Source organism: Chionomys nivalis, chromosome 23 (genome assembly GCF_950005125.1).
Source record: "Chionomys nivalis chromosome 23, mChiNiv1.1, whole genome shotgun sequence".
NCBI classification, from domain to species: Eukaryota; Metazoa; Chordata; class Mammalia; order Rodentia; family Cricetidae; genus Chionomys; species Chionomys nivalis.
In genome coordinates this window covers 39358285-39376998 of record NC_080108.1, presented here as the reverse complement: position 1 = coordinate 39376998, position 18714 = coordinate 39358285, and the positions used below count along the sequence as shown (strand labels likewise).

General features: G+C 46.6%; 1 protein-coding gene and 1 pseudogene across 1 annotated transcript; one reads left to right on the top strand and one right to left on the bottom strand.

Moving 5' to 3' along the window:
* Window positions 1–456: 456 nt before the first annotated feature.
* Window positions 457–13556, top strand: Ncr3lg1 (natural killer cell cytotoxicity receptor 3 ligand 1). The gene is made up of 6 exons (XM_057756409.1): window positions 457–605; window positions 1640–1968; window positions 3951–4298; window positions 6014–6334; window positions 8460–8538; window positions 9529–13556. Exons 2-6 carry the CDS (start codon window positions 1722–1724, stop codon window positions 9566–9568), a joined length of 1035 nt encoding a protein of 344 aa, XP_057612392.1. The 5' UTR covers window positions 457–605; window positions 1640–1721; the 3' UTR covers window positions 9569–13556.
* A 2342-nt stretch (window positions 13557–15898) lies between these two features.
* LOC130865123 (band 4.1-like protein 5) lies at window positions 15899–17139 on the bottom strand (annotated as a pseudogene).
* Between the last annotated feature and the right edge of the window lie 1575 nt (window positions 17140–18714).

Here is an 18714-nt window from a genome sequence, read left to right as displayed (position 1 = left end):
TCACAAGGGAGACAAACTATTTGTGGTCTGGATGGGAGCACACAGGTGTGCAAACTGTCTTAAAGGGTCTTTGCAGTTGTGATTCTAGAAAGGATTTTAGAGGTCCATCTGGGTGGAGGAGGTCACTCTTTCAAATACAGATGTCGTGAAGGAAAGCATGGAGAAAGGGGAGTGACAGCGAGGACAAGGAAAGGGGGCAGAGACTGGAGGATGCAGCCAGGAGTCCAGCAGGTCTCCCAAGCTGGGAGAGACACAGAAGAGCCTTCCTTAATCTGCCTTAACCTGCCGAGGAAGGAGGGGACTATGTCCTAGCTGATGCTGTCACAGCTAAGCTCTAGTTTAGAGCTCTGGCCTATAGGGCTCTTTCTCCCTCCCGCCTCACCTATCACGCCTCGCCGCACCCCGAAACGTCCCGCCCACTTCCTGCAGGCGATAGTCAGCTGAGCCCTCAGCAAGCTTCCTTCAAGCTCCGTAGCGCAGGCACCGCTCTCCACCCGACTCCACCTCATAGCCATCGTGTCTTGCTGGCCCGCTCAGCGGTGCCCTGAGGGTGGGCTTGCATCTTGTAATTTCTAGAGGATCTGTGGACCGAGCAGACAGATTTGGTGAGTGGTGAGACAGAAAAGTCAGTCTCTCTCTCTCTCTCTCTCTCTCTCTCTCTCTCTCTCTCTCTCTCTCTCTCTCTCTCTCTCTCTCTCTCTCTCTCTCTCTCTCTCTCTAACTTCGAGACTCCATAGATGAAGAAAACCTGCCCAGTGCCTTGATGGGAATTCCTCGTGGCTAGTGGTGGAGCAGGAGCAGGAGCAGGTCGAGGGGAAGGCAGATCTGTTCTTCCAAGTTGGGTCCAGCAGCTCTTGTGTTTGTCATCAGCCTCAGAAGACGCCGGCGATTAGAGAGGAGCAAGGGGGTGGGACACAACGACGGAGGGAGAAGGGACAGAGAAGAGAGGGGGGCTGGGACGATCTAAGGGAAAGAGAGAGAGGGCAGACAGACTGGAAAGGGTTTTCCAAAGGTTGAGTTTTGGGAGAAGGGGCTTGAAGCCAGAAGGAAAGGGGAAAGGGGAAAGGAAAGGTACAATAACTGAAAATGAATTTGGTGCTTCCTCTCAAGTTGGGCATCTGGCTGAGGCTCGTATCTGGACGGTGGGGAATATTGTTTTACTGAGGAATATCTTAGAATGCCTTGTCTTTCCGGGTCTGTGTGTACCAGATGTATGACGGGTGCTCAAACTCCTGGTGCTCGGAGTTTGTTTCCTTTGGAAACTTTTTCCAGGCAGGGTTGCTTGTATCTCAGGCTAACTTGGGAGTTGCAACTCCCGCTCTTGCTACCTTGGTTCCCTGGTGCTAACTTTAGAAGCATGTGTCACCTCTTCTAGTGCCTCTATCTGCCCTTTAAGCAAACACTGCCAACTGAGCTCAGTCCTCTTCCAGGATGGCATTTTTGTAGAGAAGGCATGGAGTGCGACATCCCATCTTTTCCTAAAGACCTGAAGTTAATTGCTGATTAAACACCTTCAAAGCCCCCTCCACACACACAGCTGAGGCACTTGGCTGAGCCTGGACACGCGTCTCTTTAAGTGCCTCTTGTCTTTCTGCTTAAGAAACTCGTCCACTTGTTCTGAACTTGTTTTCTGTTACAGACTGCCAGGACCCAGGTGCTTTCGTGTGTGGCCCACCATACTCTGGGGGGACCGCCTCTGCTTCACTGCTCAGCTGGTGAAAATGCATGTCAAGATGACTTCACAGAGGGGTCCAGAGAGTGCGCACATGAACCACAAGGGCCCATGCCATACTGCTCTCCGCCATAGTAGCTCTTCCCCGCATGGCAGCAGCCTAAGACCACCCAAGAGTTGTGGAGGGCAGAGCAAGCCAGTTCAGTTCAGCACTGTGGGCTCATCATGGGTAGCAGAGCGCCAGACTGACTTGCTGACGTTGCTGTTGTCGCTTCTGTGGTACATGCCCATGGCAGGTAGGATGTGGATGGAATGGGAAGGAACAGGGAAACAGGGAAGCCACTGTTGCTCCTGCCATTCCTGGTGGGCTCCTAGGGCTTGTGGCCTGCCATCTCTTACCCTGCCTCTTGTCATAGTGCAGATATGTGTGTGTATATATATGTGTGTGTGTGTGTGTGTATATATATATATATATATATATGTGAGTGCTCTTGTCATAGTGCATATATGTGTGTGTATGTATATGTATATATGTGTGAGTACTCTTGTCATAGTGCATATATATGTGTGTGTATATATATGTGTGTGTATATGTATATATATGTGAGTGTTCTTGTCATAGTGCAGATATGCTGACTATGATGTGGGAACATGGGCAAGGTTGGAGAAAAACTGCCTTTGTCTCACCCAGGCATCTTTACCAGAGGTTTTGTAGAGGTGAGGAGGAACAGTTTCATCTCATGGTGACGATGTAAGGGTCTTAGTTCTGTAGCTCGAGCATCTAAGATAAGGGGCTGGCTAGTTCAGCTCCAGGACAACTTCCTATTTTGTCATCATAGTAGAAAGGTCTTTCTTGCAGCTTACACACCTGTCGATGGCTTTAATCCCACTCAGAGGGCTGCAACCTCATGCCATAATCATCTTCCAAAGTCCTTACTTCTAAATGCTGTCCCAGTGGGGGCAGCCTTGACATATAAATTTGGGAAGGATGAAGAATTCCATACTTAGCACATCACCAAACATGTTAACTGAAAATATAACACTTTTATTATACATGCAAATGGATCTACAGCCTTGCTGTGACTCCTGTCAGACTTCTTTGTGGAAATTGATCAGTTGGGGCTGCTGAGATGATCTGGCAGATTAAGCCTGATGAACTGAGCCTAACCCTGGAGCCCACATGGTTGAAGGAGAGAACTTACTTCCACAAGTGTTCTCTGACCTCTATGTAGGAGCTCCACACTCATGCACACCACTAACACACAGACACACACACACACTAACACACATACACACACATACACACCACTAACACACATACACACCACTAACACACAGACACACACACTAACACACATACACACACACATACACACCACTAACACACAGACACACACACACTAACACACATACACACACATATACACACCACTAACACACATACACACCACTAACACACAGACACACACACTAACACACATACACACACACATACACACCACTAACACACAGACACACCACTAACACACAGACACACACACACTAACACACATACACACACACATACATACCACTAACACACATACACACCACTAACACACACACACTAACACATATACACACACACATACACACCACTAACACACAGACACACACACACTAACACACATACACACACACATACACACCACTAACACACATACACACCACTAACACACAGACACACACACTAACACACACATACACACCACTAACACACAGACACACACACACTAACACACATACACACACATACACACCACTAACACACATACACACCACTAACACACAGACACACACACTAACACACATACACACACATACACACCACTAACACACATACACACCACTAACACACAGACACACACACACACTAACACACATACACACACACATACACACCACTAACACACAGACACACACACACACTAATACACATACACACACACGTACACACCACTAACACACAGACACACCACTAACACACATACACCACTAACACACACACACGGTAAATGTCATTTTTAGTTAAAAAATTAATTATCTGGTTCTTAAATGTGCATGGACCCCCTAACAGCCAAAACAAGCTTATAAAGAAAGGACAGGGCTGGAGATCTTAACAAGGGCCCTTAGGTAAGAGCTGTTCTGAGCTATTCAAGGCTGTAACAGGGACTATTCATCACATTCCAGTGGCTGAGTACCAAGAGCCTCCTGTAACCGAGTTCTTTTATTTCCGTAGGTGGGCTGGAAGTGAAGACTGCAGAGAGGCCACAGATGGTATTCCTACATGATAATGTCACTATAGTCTGTAAAATTCCCGGCTCACCCCACCTGAACATCACGACTGTGGGAATCATCTGGTCTTTGAAGAATGAATGGCATGAAGCTGAGGTCCCCATATATGAGTTTTATGGAAATCACCTCAAGGCATTCCGACCTGGAGCCAGTGTTTCATTGTTGAGGCTAGAACGGGGAGATGCCTCCCTTCATCTGCCTAGGATCGAGCTGAGTGAGGCAGGAGAATACCGGTGTAAGCTGGTGGTCACCCCTGACCAGGCAGAGGGAACAACCAGGCTAGATGTCGTGGGTGAGTCCTCAATAAAAGTTCCCTGTGGTTCCAATGGTGCTGAGGCCAGTGGTGGATGTGTGGGTGGCCAACCAGAGCACAGGGTTAGAACATGAGTGACAGGCTGGGAGGGGCATGGTTTTCAGTTCTGTCTGTTGCAACCCATGTCAAGAGGCAAATACTAAAGAGGATGAGGCAGGAGCATCTTGAATTTAAGGCCATCTGGGCTTACACATTTAGTGTGGAGTTGTATGCGGCTTGATTGTAAAGTCCAGGCTCTGGCTCCAGCCCCTACTCCTGCTCAAACTAAACAAAACCAAAACACTTTGACAAGCTTTAGCAACTGAGCAGTCTCTCTGAACTTCAGCGCCCTTTCCTGTCCTCAGAGGTAGAGATAACCAGCCTAAGGGCTGTAGGGAAGCGCTGGTGAGCAGCCTGCTCTCTGCTGCCTGCCTCAGAAACGTACTTCACCTGTCCATGTTCACTGACTCTGTGCCTCTGGAAGGCCGCTGGGACAGGAGCTCGTGCCAGGCTGGGCTCCTCGGATCTCAGCTGATTCCGCTTTGCTCCTTCCAACTTGAGAGACTGGGACAAACATTAAATATCTTTGGACACAGTCTCATTAAGATGCTGGATGGTGGCATGAGCAGTGGCAGGTGTTTTTCTGCTGTTCAAGCCAACCTTACCACAGTGCGTGTCTGTGACGGCTTCTGCCTTCAGCCTCACCCCGTTCATCTGTAGTTACTTACATCAGCGCCATTACCATTACCTGATGTCAGGGTGTTGTGCATTTGGGTGTTAGACTCGCTGGCATAGTCGTTCGTTCGTTTGTTTGTTTGTTTGAAGACGGTTTCGTGCATCCCAGGAGGTTGGCTCTGAACTTGCTGGGTAGCTGAGTACTTTGTCTATTTTGGATACAAGACCTTTATTGCCTGTGTATTTCACAAAATAGGTTCTCAAAGTCTTCCTTATCATTTTGCTTTGCCAACTTCTACACAGAACTGTTGGACTTTTAGTATCCTAACTTACTGTTTTGTCCTCCATAGTTTACGACCTGACATTATTTTCTTATTTGGTGTTTTGGAAAGTGGTTTCAGGTAGCCTAGGCTGGCCAGGATTTGCGGTGTAGCTGCAGATGGCCCTGCCTTCTGAGCCTCCCGCCTCCATCTCCCTCTGCTGGTAGTGCAGCTTGTGCCTGCTCACCAGGCTGTCTGTCTGTCTGTCCTGTTGTCGGTGTCACAGGGCTGTCCTTAAGGACACTTCCTGGAAGGTGTTCGTGCCCCTCTGAATAGATCCAAATGACTGCATCTTTCTGCAGTATCTCTTTAAACTGCACAGGGCATTTCCAAGGCAAGCATTCTAAGAATCAGTAGTGTCCACTGCAGCTATGCTCCAATGCTTTTTCATAATCTGAAAAATGTCTGACAAGAGCTTCATAAGCTGCTTGACAAAATTGCTGTTGTAGATGGGGGCCACAGCACACATGCCAGCACCCTGCTGGCACTGCCACCAGCATACCCAGAAGAGATTAATGTGTTCACTCACCACCCTGAGCACCTGCCAGGGGTCAAACTTACCAATAAGGTCTTCCCTGTCAACCTCCAGAGAGCTCCCAGTCTGGTGTGATAAACTGTGGGGTCCCTAAGCTCATTGCTGGGATAGAAGCCATTCAGTGTGCTGTGAGGAAAGAAACAGGCGGTTGGCTCTTGCCAAATTGTGGCTCTTTTCTATGGCAGCTTATCCAGCCATGGCATTGTTTGTGGAAGCAAAGCAAAATGGTGAAGGGCAGCGTATTATATGCGAGCTGGATGGATTCTACCCAGAAGCCTTTGACATAAAGTGGGAGAGATGCACCCTGAAGGATCCCCACTTCCGAGTGATTACTGACAGCATTGTCACTGGTCCCACGGTGAAGAATGAGGATGGCACCTTCAGTGTTACCAGCTCCTTGGCCCTGAAGCCGGCTCTGGAAGACCGTGGGATTATCTACTGCTGTGTGGTATCACACAGATCCTTGCTTGTCCCCATAAAGCTCAATCTCACACTGCCCGAGAAAGGTAAGCATCCTCCTGCTCCCACACACACACTTGAGGACACGTGACTGGATACTTGGGATTTTGAGAAGTCTAGGATCTTTGCTGGGGAAGGAGAGGAAATTTGGGGCTAAAGGAGAACAAGCCTCTAGTTCAGCTCAGACCTCAGAGTCAGCAGTCCAGATTTAGGTCCTGTGCTGATGGCCCAGAAGTAGATGGGAGGCGGGGAGTATAGTGCCATCAGGGCTGTTTGTCAGCATAGAACGGCCTAAGAATCTGGATGTTCCTGTGACAGGGAGTGGGCAGCTTGCCAGCTCCTTGGAGACCAGGGCCAGCATCATCCTCTGAGGATAAGAGACTCAGGGACCAGGGAGCAGCTGCACTAGCCTGCTTTCTAGTCCCTTTATAGGTCCCCTCAATCAGTAGTCTGTGAGGTGTGTATCAAGATGAGGAGTCCTTGGAAGGGCGTGATCATGGTTAAGGCTTCCTACGAAAGTACCAGAGTCTTAGGCTAGCACACCCACTGCAGTTATCCTGGTACCAGAGTCTTAGGCTAGCACACCCACTGCAGTTATCCTGGTACCAGAGTCTTAGGCTAGCACACCCACTGCAGCGATCCTGGTACCAGAGTCTTAGGCTAGCACACCCACTGCAGCTATCCTGGTAGGGTGAGGGATTTGAGCTCGTATCTGGGCTGCCCTGACTGTGGCTCTAGTGTTTTGTGGAGATGACTCTGCTGATCAAACATCTCTTCCTAACTGAAAGGAATACAGAAGGTAAGGATCAAATAGGGCCATGTGTGTGTGTGTGTGACAGAGAGACAGAGAGACACAGAGACAGAGAAACAGATGTGGCTGTGCCAGGTGAGCTGTGGGAGATGGCACTGTGCCTAGAGCAAGGACTAGAAGCATGTATGAATGTAACTTAAATCTGCTGTGTGTTTCTAATATGCATTTTTGTCCAGGTGGATGCAATGGTATATGACGGAGTCTAGGACCCATAAAGTTGTGTGTGTCATATAGTGTGTGATATTAATTAGACCTTATTTTGTCTCTCCCATACACCTTTCTCTTCTTCATTTCCCCTTCTCTCTCTTTCTCTTTCTTCCCTCCCTCCATGCCTTCTTTCTCCTTTCCTATAAAGTTTGTATGTATGTATGTATGTGGGGGCATTCAACATGGTGCACGTGTGGGCATCAGAGAACAACTTTGAAGTCAGTTCCCTCCTTAAGGGGAAGCAATGATGCAACTCAATTACCTTAACTCACTGAGTCGTCTCAGACCCTCTGCTCAGGCTGGCCTTGAATTTGCTATGAAGTCTAGGATGATCTTGAACCATTGATCTTCCAACTTCTACTTCCAGAAGGCTAGAATTATAGGTCTGTGTCACTACACCCAGCTTAATGCTGTGCCGGGCCTTGAGCCCAGGGCTTGGTGCTTGCGGGTCAGACACTCCACAGTGGGGCGACATCTCCACATCTCCACCCCCTTCCTTTATTTATGTTTGAAACAAGGTTTCGGTTTGTAGCCCAATTGCCTTGAACTCCCGAACTCCCTAAGGCTGGGCTTCCAGGTGTGTACCACCAAGCTAGCCACCAGACCCTACTTTGCTGTGCTAAATACGCTGATATCAGATGTGCGTGCTAGGAATGGTGGCACAGAGCCTGGTGGTGGATCTCCGATGAGAAGTGGCACCAGCCACACAGATTTCAGCACCAGTCCTGTGTAGTCTTGGGCCCAGTAAGGTTTTTTTTTGTGTGTGTTTGTATTTGTAACTATTCCTGTTCCTGTCAGAAAATGCCCCAACAAAGGCAGCTCAATGAAGAAAGGGCTTCTTCTTGGCTTCCCATTCAAGGGTAAGTCTGTCAAGGCAGGGAAATGATGGCAGCAGGTACTTGAGGCTGCTGGCCGCAGTGTGAAGTCAGGACACAGAGGGCGCTGAGCGCTCAGTTTGCCTTCTCCTTGCTCGGTCAAGGACCCCAACTTACTGAGCAATGTCAGGCACAGTTAAGTGTGTCCTCCTTCCTCGGTTAACCTAACGTAGACAATCCTGCACAGATGTGCACAGAGGGTTGTCTGCTACATGATTCTCGGTCCTATCAAGTTGACAGTAGTGACAATCCTAACATCCTCCCTCTCTCTCTCTCCAGGATCTGTGGAGATATATGTTACTATTGTTTTTCCCAGTGTTCTGTTGGGTTCAGTGCTAGTTTTTTGGTTCTGCAGTTGGTAAGTATCTTGAGACAAAGCACAGGCCCGTGTCTACAACTTGGCTTTGGGGATTTGTGATAACAGTCACCAGACAGTGTCAGAAGCTCTGGGGATGGGTACTGGGGTATTCTGTGTTTTCTGATGTTGCTTTAGGAAAATGTTTTCCCGTCTGGTCTCTTCTCTGTGACTCCGGAGGAGGACTGTGGAGCCTCTGCCTGTCCATGGGATACGGCTTGCACTGGGAGTCGCCTCTGACCCTGTTGTTGAGACCAGGCCTTTGAACTATGGACTATAGTGTTCTGCCACACACAAAGTCATCAGCAGAGGGAGTCAGTGACCTTGGTGCTCATATTTTGTTAACACCTTCGTGGGCTAACTGACTACAAGTTTTCAGTGGGGGACCAAGAATTTCTAAGTCCCCATTAGATATTTCTAAATTAAATTTCTGATCCAAACAAAGAGAATAGTGCAGTTGCTTTAGAGGATCAGGACCCAGTGCAGACGTGTTGGTTAGAAGGGTCTAGGTTGTCAAGTGGGTCAGCATCACTTATGGGCCTGCCGAGGCACCATCTGCATGGCTGATGCTTCTCATTGCATTGCATTGGGAGAACTGGGATAGTCAGAGAAGATAAAGGACTGCTGGGCTGCAGAGACGCTCAGCAGGTAAGCGCACTTAATGCTCTTGTGTAGGGCCTGGGTTTTCATTTCCCAGCACCTACATGGTGACTCCTAACTCCTTGGAAACATCTGCTCATCTCCACAGGATCAGTACCCATACAGTGAACAGAAACTCATGCAGGCCACACACAAACACATAGAAACAACACAGAAATAAGTCTGTTTTTAAAAGACGAAGAAAAGAAAGGCTGCTGATGCAACACAGGCCAACTGTTTTCTGGGGCTTACCTTCCTGGCTAGGGCTGAGCCAATGGGAAACCTGCTCATAAGGTTTTATGGAAGGGTTTCTTGTGACGCTGACTGCTGTCTTTTGTTCTTGCCTTTCTCTAGCTGCTATGCAGGTGCTGCTACCACTGAGCAGGAACCCTAAAGCCCACCACAAAGCCCGTGACTTGGCCTGAATCTTGCATCCATTTCTTCTGTCTTTACTTCGTCCTTCAGTGTCCTTCACAAGTGGACAGCTCCTCGACATGGGGTCCAGCCGTTTGACATGCTGTCAGCTAAGAAAATTTAAGCTGTAATTTTTAAAGATCAATTTTTAGGATTGTTTTCTATGTGAGATTCTTAATCATGAAAACACAGTATGGCAAAACTTCCAGTGAAAGCAATCTGCAAGGGACATTTCTAGCTCTAAGTGCCCACTAAGATAAATATCTTGATGATACGCCATAGGGCCTTGGAAAAAACAAGCTCAAGCCAAACCCCAAATCTACAGTTGGAAGGAATTAAGATTAAGGCAGAGATTAATCAGATGGAAATGGAGAAAAGTATGTTAATGACTCCAAAGAGTCCTTTTGTATCAAATCCTTACTCAGGCTACTGGCAGAAAGCCAAGCCCCTCCTTATTAAGGTCAGAGATGAGAAAGGAGCCATCCGGAAGCTCAGGGAGTCCAAGACATTCTTTAAAAATAGGTATTCCGCTAAATTAGAACATTTTTAAAGTATCGGATGAATGACTTGGTATATATGGTCTTCCAGAGTTAACCCCAGATGAGATAAATAATTTAAACGCATCTGTTAGGAGAAGTGAGATTATGGAATGATAATGATAATGACAGTAAGAGCAACAATGTCTTCAAACAAAGTAGTGTCCATCTCTGTCCAAACCATACCTGGTTCTCTGGACAGCAGAAAAATATGCATGCTTCTAACAAATCTGAAGTTTTTGCTAGGACTCAAAGGTATGAGACTATTCCTTCTGTTTACAGATACCTGTTATCTGATCTTTTTCTACAATATGGGTTTTTCTTTAAGTAAATGAATTTTAACTTCTGTTCCTAGTTTAAATTTATCTCAATAGGCTTCCACTTAGCTGGCAGACAAATCTAGGCATCAGTTGCTGACCACAACCTGCTCTGAATGACTGTGAGCCCTGGGCTTGCTGAAAGCTGATGTGGACCAGTTCAGCTGATGTGAACACTCCCTGCTCCTTCTACGAAGTCTGATGAGTTCCCCATTGCCTAAACGCTCCCCCCTGTGGCTAGCCTTTCAACTACTTGGGCCCGGATAACAACACCCCAATGTCAGCTTGAAGTAGTTGTGAAAAGGAACACATCGCCCCATGCCTCCTGCCCAAAGTAGGTTGAAAGGCTGAGACAAGGGGGACCTTCCTGGCATGAGGGACGAAATAACTACCTATAGTGCCTGTTGATACACTAGGTCCAGAGTTGTCAATTAATGGATTTATTAATTTAAGTAGTTCCATACCTCCTTAAAACCAAGGGCAAGCAGGACCCAAGATTGGGTCCTGTCTTTGGTGCTTGTGAAGGGGGAAACGTAGGAGCCAGCCATGATAAGCTAAGTGTGGGCAGGTCACCCAAAGGAAGTTCTTTACTTCCAGCCATTATCACCTGCCAGAGTAGGACTCGGCCATCGATAAATTTAGTAGAGGCCTGAGTCTCAGTAGTTCATCCTGAAGCAATACCCGGTTGCAGGAAGAACCACAAGCTGAGATTACGTGAGCACCATCCAAGAACAGACCATCCAAAGCAAATGCCTAACGTTCCAACTGCTGTAGATAGGATCACCTGCCAGCACACATTCACCAGGACATCCCTAGACAAATGATGGGCCAATCAAGTGTCCTGAACCTCAGAAACCCCTCACCCCCACCTTTATTACTATAAAATCCTATTCTCGGGGCTCTCCGTTTATTCCAATACATTGAACATGCAGAGAGACCAAGTCTTAAAGGCTCTTCGCAAAAAAAAAAAAAAAAAAAAAAAAAAAAAAAAAGCTGTGTTCAAGCCCTGACATCACCGGTCAAAGATACCAAAGGTTCAATAAAGCACTAACACCAGCCTTCTGAACATAGGAAAGAAAAGACTACCAAACTCTTTTAGAAAGTCAGCATTAGCATCATATCAAAACTAGAGAAGACATAAGAAAGGAAGTGGGTGTTTTTTAACATTTATTAATTATTTATTTATTGCATGTGTGTGAGCTTGCCCATGGGTGTGGAGGTCAGAGAAGAAAATTACTGTATTTTCACTAAACTCAGGTAGGAGACAAGGATGTCCACTTTCTCTGCTCTTATTCAATATACTTCTTGGAATCTTAGCTAGGGCAGTATGACAAAAGACAAAAACAGCTATTTATACCTATCTATTTGTCTATCATCTGTCTGTCTGTTGGTCTGTCTGTCTGTAATCGAGGCAAACAGAAGGAATATCAGGTCCAGAAAGATGGCTTAGCCTGGGCACCTGAGTTCCGTTCCCAGAATACAAGTGAAGGCGGAAGGAGAGAGCCAACTTTATATAGTTGCCCTTTGACCTCCACACCCTCCCCATGGCATGCCCTTCCCTCTCACACGCATACACAGTAAAACAGGAATGTGGAGCATAGATAGGAAGGAAACACCAAGGTCTCCTTACATGCAAGTGATACGAGAGACCCCCAACAACCCCACCAGTGTACTGCATATGTTGATGTTTTTAAAATGATGTATTTGTAAGCAAGTTTTTAAAATGTTTTTTAGTGTCTTTGACTAGGAATTTGTAAAGCTGTGTATATGAACTTGATATATTTATTCAAAAGTTTACAAAGCCAAGTGATCCATGGTTTCTCTCTTTTATATGAAATATATTGTGACCAAGGAAAAGACTTCACAAGCACAGTCCTGCTACTTGAAGTCCGTATCTGCCTGTTTGCCTTGAAATACGTGTTTTGTTGTTATATGTATGAGATGCACATGCACTACAGAGAAATGGTCTGTTTGTGGACACGGTGCTAAAATCCTGAGAGGCCTTACAGTGTGTCCTACTGAACAAAATGCCTTAAGTTATTCTTCACTAATAGATGATGAATTCATAGAGAAGAGGTCTCTGTTCAATGACGATGATCAGTGCTGGCTCCTTTGTATGCTAAAGATATTTCTGCTTCTGTTGTGTTACATAAGCCTTCTAAGACTCAAAGCTTAGGGGAACAGGAAGCTAATGTCCTCCAAACTAGAACTGTTACTGGTGCTATATGATACTTACTGGATAGGAAATCAGGGGAGAGAATGGGGACAGGATGGAGCCCCCTGCTGGGGAGTCTGGTTGGAGCCTCTCACCAGCTTAAAAAAGTTTTAGCCATAATTCACACTTATGAATTGTGTGACTGTGGTCGACAATAGGAACATTTATGTGAAGGGTGTTAAAATAGCATACACCAGCCCTGCGCGTCCAGGACCCCAGGGAAGGTCTCCCTCCTCCCCCATGTTTTTTCGGGAACCTCCTAGGTAAGAAGAGCTTTGTTTACAGTGGGATGTGCTAACTGCCTGTATTTCTCCAACCTAGACTTGTTCCCCTGCCAGGTGCACTTCAGGGACCACCCTTTAGAGACAGTGACTTCCAAAATCCTTCTGTGTCTAATCCAGACATGGCATTGCATACCTTTAATCTAGCACTGGGAGTTAGATCTTTGTGAGTTTGAGGCCAGTTTGATACACATAGTGGGTTCGAGGCCAGCCAGGGCTACACAATGAGACACCGCCTCAAACAAGTAAGAGAAATAGTAAATTCTGTGTATTAGCATTGTAAAGCCGATGAGGGAAGGTTGTTCTCTGGGAAACCCATGACCTCGGGGTGCTTTTTAAAACTTTTTCTCAAGTGCCTTTTTTCAGTCCTTGTGTTTCAATGTGCAGTAAAATCTCTTTGTAATAAACTCCAAATATTCTCCTCGATGGTTTGTTTTGTAATTCTTTTCTTCAGCGAATCAGAAGCTAAATTTTCTGTGGCAACATTAAAAATCCAGCTGTACCTGAGTCAAGGTCTCCAAAAGATTGAAGAACTCCTCCAGCCGCAGGTGGCAGTTCTGGGCTGTCTTCACGCCAACGGCTGCAGCACCTTTTCTGGGCCTGGGTTGGATTGTTTGGAACCGTGTGGGTGAATTCCTCTGGGCCTGCATGCTACTTTGGTTTCTTTGTTTCTTCTGTTTTCTATCAAGATCCATATGGTGTTTAATAAGTACCCTGATTCCAGAGAAAACAATCCTCAGAGCCAGCCACTCTGTTCCTGGGTCAGAGTGGGTGCTAGGCAGCCTTCCTGGGGCATCATCATGAGGCTGGCTCTCCAGATGTGGCAAGCCTGTGTCCTAGGAAGCAATTCTACTGCTGTGAGGGAAGACCACGACCAAAGCAACTCGGGGAGGAGAGGGTTTATTTGGCTTGCACTTCCATGTCACTGTTCATCATCAAAGGAAGTCAGGACGGGAACTCACACAGGGCAGGAATGTGGAGGCCATGGAGGAGTGCTGCTCACTGCCTTGCTCCGTCTGCTTTCTTATAGAACCTAGGATCACCAGTCCAGGGATGGCCCCACCCTCCATGGACTGGGCTCTTCCATCAATCGCTTATTAAGAAAACGTCCTATAGGCTTGCCTACTGCCTGATCTTAGAGAGGAATTTTCTTTTTCTTTTCTTTTTTTTAATTTTAAAAGTTGTATAGGCCAGATTATGAGAGCGTTACAAGACTGGGTGATCTGTCAAGAATTTTCAATGACAAAGAGCAATGATCTAAAAAAAACTTCCCATTTTGTATTTGGTATAACTGTCTGCTAGTAATGTAACCATTTAGTTAACTACCTGTTAACTACCCAGAGAAATCAGACTTATCTCTCCCAACAAGGTAACAAAAGTGGATATGGGGGCAGGGAAGTATATATCTTAATTAAGGGAGCCATTTGAGGGTTGGCAAGAGACTGGAGTCTAGAGGGGTTCCCAGGTGTCCAATGAGATGTCCCCAGCTTGTTTCTTGAGCAGCTGAGGAGAGGGTGCCTGAACTGGCCCAATCCTATAGCCACACTGATGAATATCTTGCATATCACCATAGAACATTCATCTGGCAATGGATGGAGATAGAGACAGAGACCCACATTGGAGCACTGGACTGAGCTCCCAAGATCCAAATGAGGAGCCGAAGGAGGGAGAACATGAGCAAGGAAGTCAGGGCTGCGAGGGGTGCTCCCACCCACTGAGACGGTGGGGCCTATCTAATGGGAACTCACCAAGGCCAGCTGGACTGGGACTGATGGAGCATGTGATCAAACCGGCCTCTCTGAACATGGTGGACAATGAGGGCTGACTGAGAAGCCATGGACAATGGCACTGGGTTTTGATCCTACTCCATGTACTGACTTTGTGGGAACCTAGTCTGTTTGGATCCTCACCTTGCTAGATCTGAATGGAGGGGGGAGGACCTTGGACTACCTACAGGGCAGGGAACCCTGACTGCTCTTTGGACTGGAGAGGGAGGAGGAGGGGAGTGAGGGGAGGGGGAAGAAATAGGAGGAAGGGAGGAGGTGAAAATTTGTAATAACAATGATAATATTAAAATCAAAATAAAATAAAATGTAGTAAGTTTTTATAAAACCACAGGTACTTAGCTGAAATTAAGACATGGGTTGTTAGTATCCAGTCACACCTTAGCCCTGTCTTGGGAACCTGGCACAGGGCACCACCCTGCTGCCCATGGTAAGCAGTGCGTTGACTGTACGCAGGTACAAAGGTCCCTTTTTAGGGACAAACTCCGCCGACTCCTGATCTTTACCGTTGCTCTTCTGAAGAGCCAATCAGGTCTTTGTCTTTCTCTCTTTCTCCCTTCTCTCAGTCTCTCTCCCTTCCCTCCCTTTTACTCTCCTCTCAATAAACTCCACACTCAAACTCTATCTGCACGGCATATCTGTCTCCTGCCCACATGGTGCTTATCTGCCATGGGACCTGCCAGGGTCCCTCTCACACCATAAATCATAACATGGGTCACTCCAGAAAGCAGTGTATGAGAACAGTATTACTACAGCATCACTGAGGGCCGATGCGCCATGACCGAACACCCTTTAGGTGTGCTTTTTGTGTCTTGTTCTTTGAAATTCTGTTTACTTAGAGGGCACGTGGTAGGATGACAACTGACAGTTTATCGTTGACACAAACCTCCTGTGAGATGTTCTGGGTGGTGTGCTAAATGCTAAGAATAGGGAAACCCTTCCCAAGGCCATAGTGGCACGTGCACCCTTTTAACACAACATCTGCCATCGTCAATGTCAGCTTGCAGCTTCTCTTCACTTCCACAGAAGTCAGCCACAGCTTTGTGTAACCAGTGACTCAGTATGAATTAAATTCTCTCCAGCACTCCTAATGAAATCAATTCTCTATAAATGCCACAAAATACATGGCCAACCTGGATGGCAGAGTTCCACAGCCTAAAAAGGCGTAACTCATATCTCAGTCATGACCAGAAAAATGAGCATCTTGATGGTCTCCAGCACTCCTCACACTGTGCTCATGTACAAAGTCAGTGTAGCTTCTTGCACAGTCCAGGGTAGTGGCACAACCTTTGTGTTCCCCTGGCTTCCACCACACCGACGGTGCTCACTGGTAACAGAGAGCCATTTCCTGTTGTGTTAGTCTGCAGCAGAATTCTGTGGAGGTGCTCTCCCGCCACCGGCAGAGGATCAGAGGATGAGAAAGGAGTCACGAGGTCAGAAGACCTTGCACCCCAAGCTCGCTGGGAGTCATTATCATAGTGGGTTGAAGCAGTCTGCACACCAACATCTTCAGGTTCTCTTGTGCTTGCTGCCCTCTGTCGGCAATGTCGGCAGTACCGCTTGCTGGCCTTCTGTCAAAGGAGGTCGACCCTTCTTGATTTGTTAGTTTTGTGGTCTGACACTGTTTTCTCACTACATCTAAGTCGTGATCCTGGTCAGATGAATCTTGATTGCTGGGAACTCTTTTGAACAGGTCCTCAGAAGCAGAAGAAGGCACAGTCCTCCACAATGCATTTCTGTAAGGGTTTTCAGGCTTTTGGATGATCTAAAGACAAAGGCTTATTCTTGCTCCATGTCCTGGTCTTCATCTTCCGTGACCACTGGAGTTAATTTATTCTTAAAATCCAATCTGATTATCTTGGGCCAGAAAAAATAAGCTGATTTTGGTCTCTCCTTCAAAAACAAGGACTCCTGTTGGGGTTAGTTCCAAGCCATAGTCATTACCATCTCTAGCCTTGACCACGTGTGTATCAACTTGATACACTTCTAGCTGTTGACTTTATTCAGATAATTGGTTTCAGTTTGTGCTGGTGTCTGACCTCTGTATTCCTCCCATTTCTCAAAAAGTAGCCAGTTCCATCTCTTCAGTCCTGATCTTGGAGGTGAGTCCAGGACTGTGTCCCGTACATTCATTGTCACCAAGTTCAGCTTGCAGGTCATAAGCTGCCAACAGAACTGCTGTATCAAAGGGAGACTAATTTCCCACTGAGAATATCTTGTTTTAACTGAATAACAATTAAATACCAGTTAGCTCTTCATGAAGATTATCTGGTTCCAAGAAGTACAACTTAAAGATGAAGACAATAGGGTGAACTAATTTTTGCTTGCTTTTTGTACCATCCTACCAATGTGCTTCTTGGGCTGAATCCATGAATCTCAGACCAAAATAGTCACTTTCCATCGATTCAGGTGATACATAATTTGACCCAACAGATCTTTCCATTTGGCCTTTTTTTGTCAAGTCCACACTAACCAGAAGAGACACCCTGCATGTGATGATGAACTTGGCATCTCCAGGGGCAAGAGTGAAGGTGCAGTGCACTGTGCCTCTCAGAGTCGCTTCTCAGTGTGTTTGCACATAGACCGGTGGCCAGGAAGCTCAGCATTTCTACCACTGTACTGGGGGTGTGTGTGTGAAGACCATGTAGCAACAGAGAACAGAATGGCTGGCATTTGACACCTGGGAGAGATACCCAGCTGGCTTGAGGGAGAACAGGTCTCAAGAGACACTGAGAATCCCCCTAGAGGCACTTTCTTAATTGAGGTTTCTTCCTTTCCGATGACTTTAGCTAGTGACAACCATTGTGCCCAAGATGGGGCAAGATGTGATCTTGGTTATTTGACCGCATTTTCCTGACAGGACCATGTTGAATCTTTTTCCATATATTAGATTCTTACGTTACACTTATTTATATATACATATGGCTGTGCACATATCATGGCATGCATGTGAAGACCACTTGAAGGAGTTGGCATTCACCTCCCACCAGATGGGTCATAAGGACCAAACTCAAGTTGTGAGCCTTGGCAGCAGGTGCCATTATCCACCGGCTCCTAGCACTGGCCCCATTTTTCTTATATATTGGTGATTTGTGATTTTGTTGTTGATGTTATTTGGGTCTTGGGATGCAGCCTCACCCTGCTGCCCAGGCTAGCCTTAATCCTACAGTAATCTTCCCGCTTCAGCCTCCGAGGGCTGCGATTGCAGTCATGAGCCCCACGCCTGCCGTGCACCGCACTTGAGAACTGGTTATTCTATTTATGTGCACATCACTGAAAGGAGTGCTTGTTCTCCTGCTTATACTCTGGGTTCTTCATATAGTCTATATGTTAATCCCCTGTCAGATGACTGGCGCAAAGATTTCCCCTCATTCTGCAGGCTGTCTTCACAGTGTTGTGTCCCTTGCTACACAGAAGGCTTTCAGCTCGCTACACTCAGCTTCCCAGTTATTGGTGTTCACAAGGCACTGGAGTCTTTCCAGACCGTCTGTGTCGATTCTCTTGCTTTCCGCTAGGCGTTTCAATTCCCCACATCTTACATTAACATCTTCGTGTGAGTTGTGTTTGTGCAACGTGAGAGACAGAGATGGGGACGCTCCGTTCTTCTCATATGGATATCCAGTTTCCCCACATCGTGTGTTGAAGAGTCTGTCTTTTCTTCTGCATATATTTGTGGTGCCTTGTTGAGAATCAGGTACTATGGCTGTGTGGGCTTTTTTGCGGGCCCTCTCTCCAGTTCCATCTCAGTGTGCCAATAGCCTGCTGGCTTTGTTACTATAGCTCTACAGTGCGATGTAAAATCAGATATTATGACTCCCCTGGGATTGCCCTTTTGCTCAGGATTGTTTTGGCTTTTCTGGGTCTTTAGTACTTCCTTATGAATTTCAGGAGAATTGTTTTTTCTAAGAAATACTTATTTTATTGAGCCTCTGTTAGGTTTGCTTGTTACATAGCAAAAACGGATGGATACAGTTCTCAGGAAGCTGACTGTTA

Bases quoted from the DNA above. Each gene is read 5' to 3' on its own strand.
- Ncr3lg1 (XM_057756409.1), top strand. From the start codon at position 1,722: ATGCATGTCAAGATGACTTCACAGAGGGGTCCAGAGAGTGCGCACATG. The intron at 1,969-3,950 runs GTAGGATGTGGA...TTATTTCCGTAG, and splicing joins GTGGTACATGCCCATGGCAG to GTGGGCTGGAAGTGAAGACT. The intron at 4,299-6,013 runs GTGAGTCCTCAA...TTTCTATGGCAG, and splicing joins AACCAGGCTAGATGTCGTGG to CTTATCCAGCCATGGCATTG.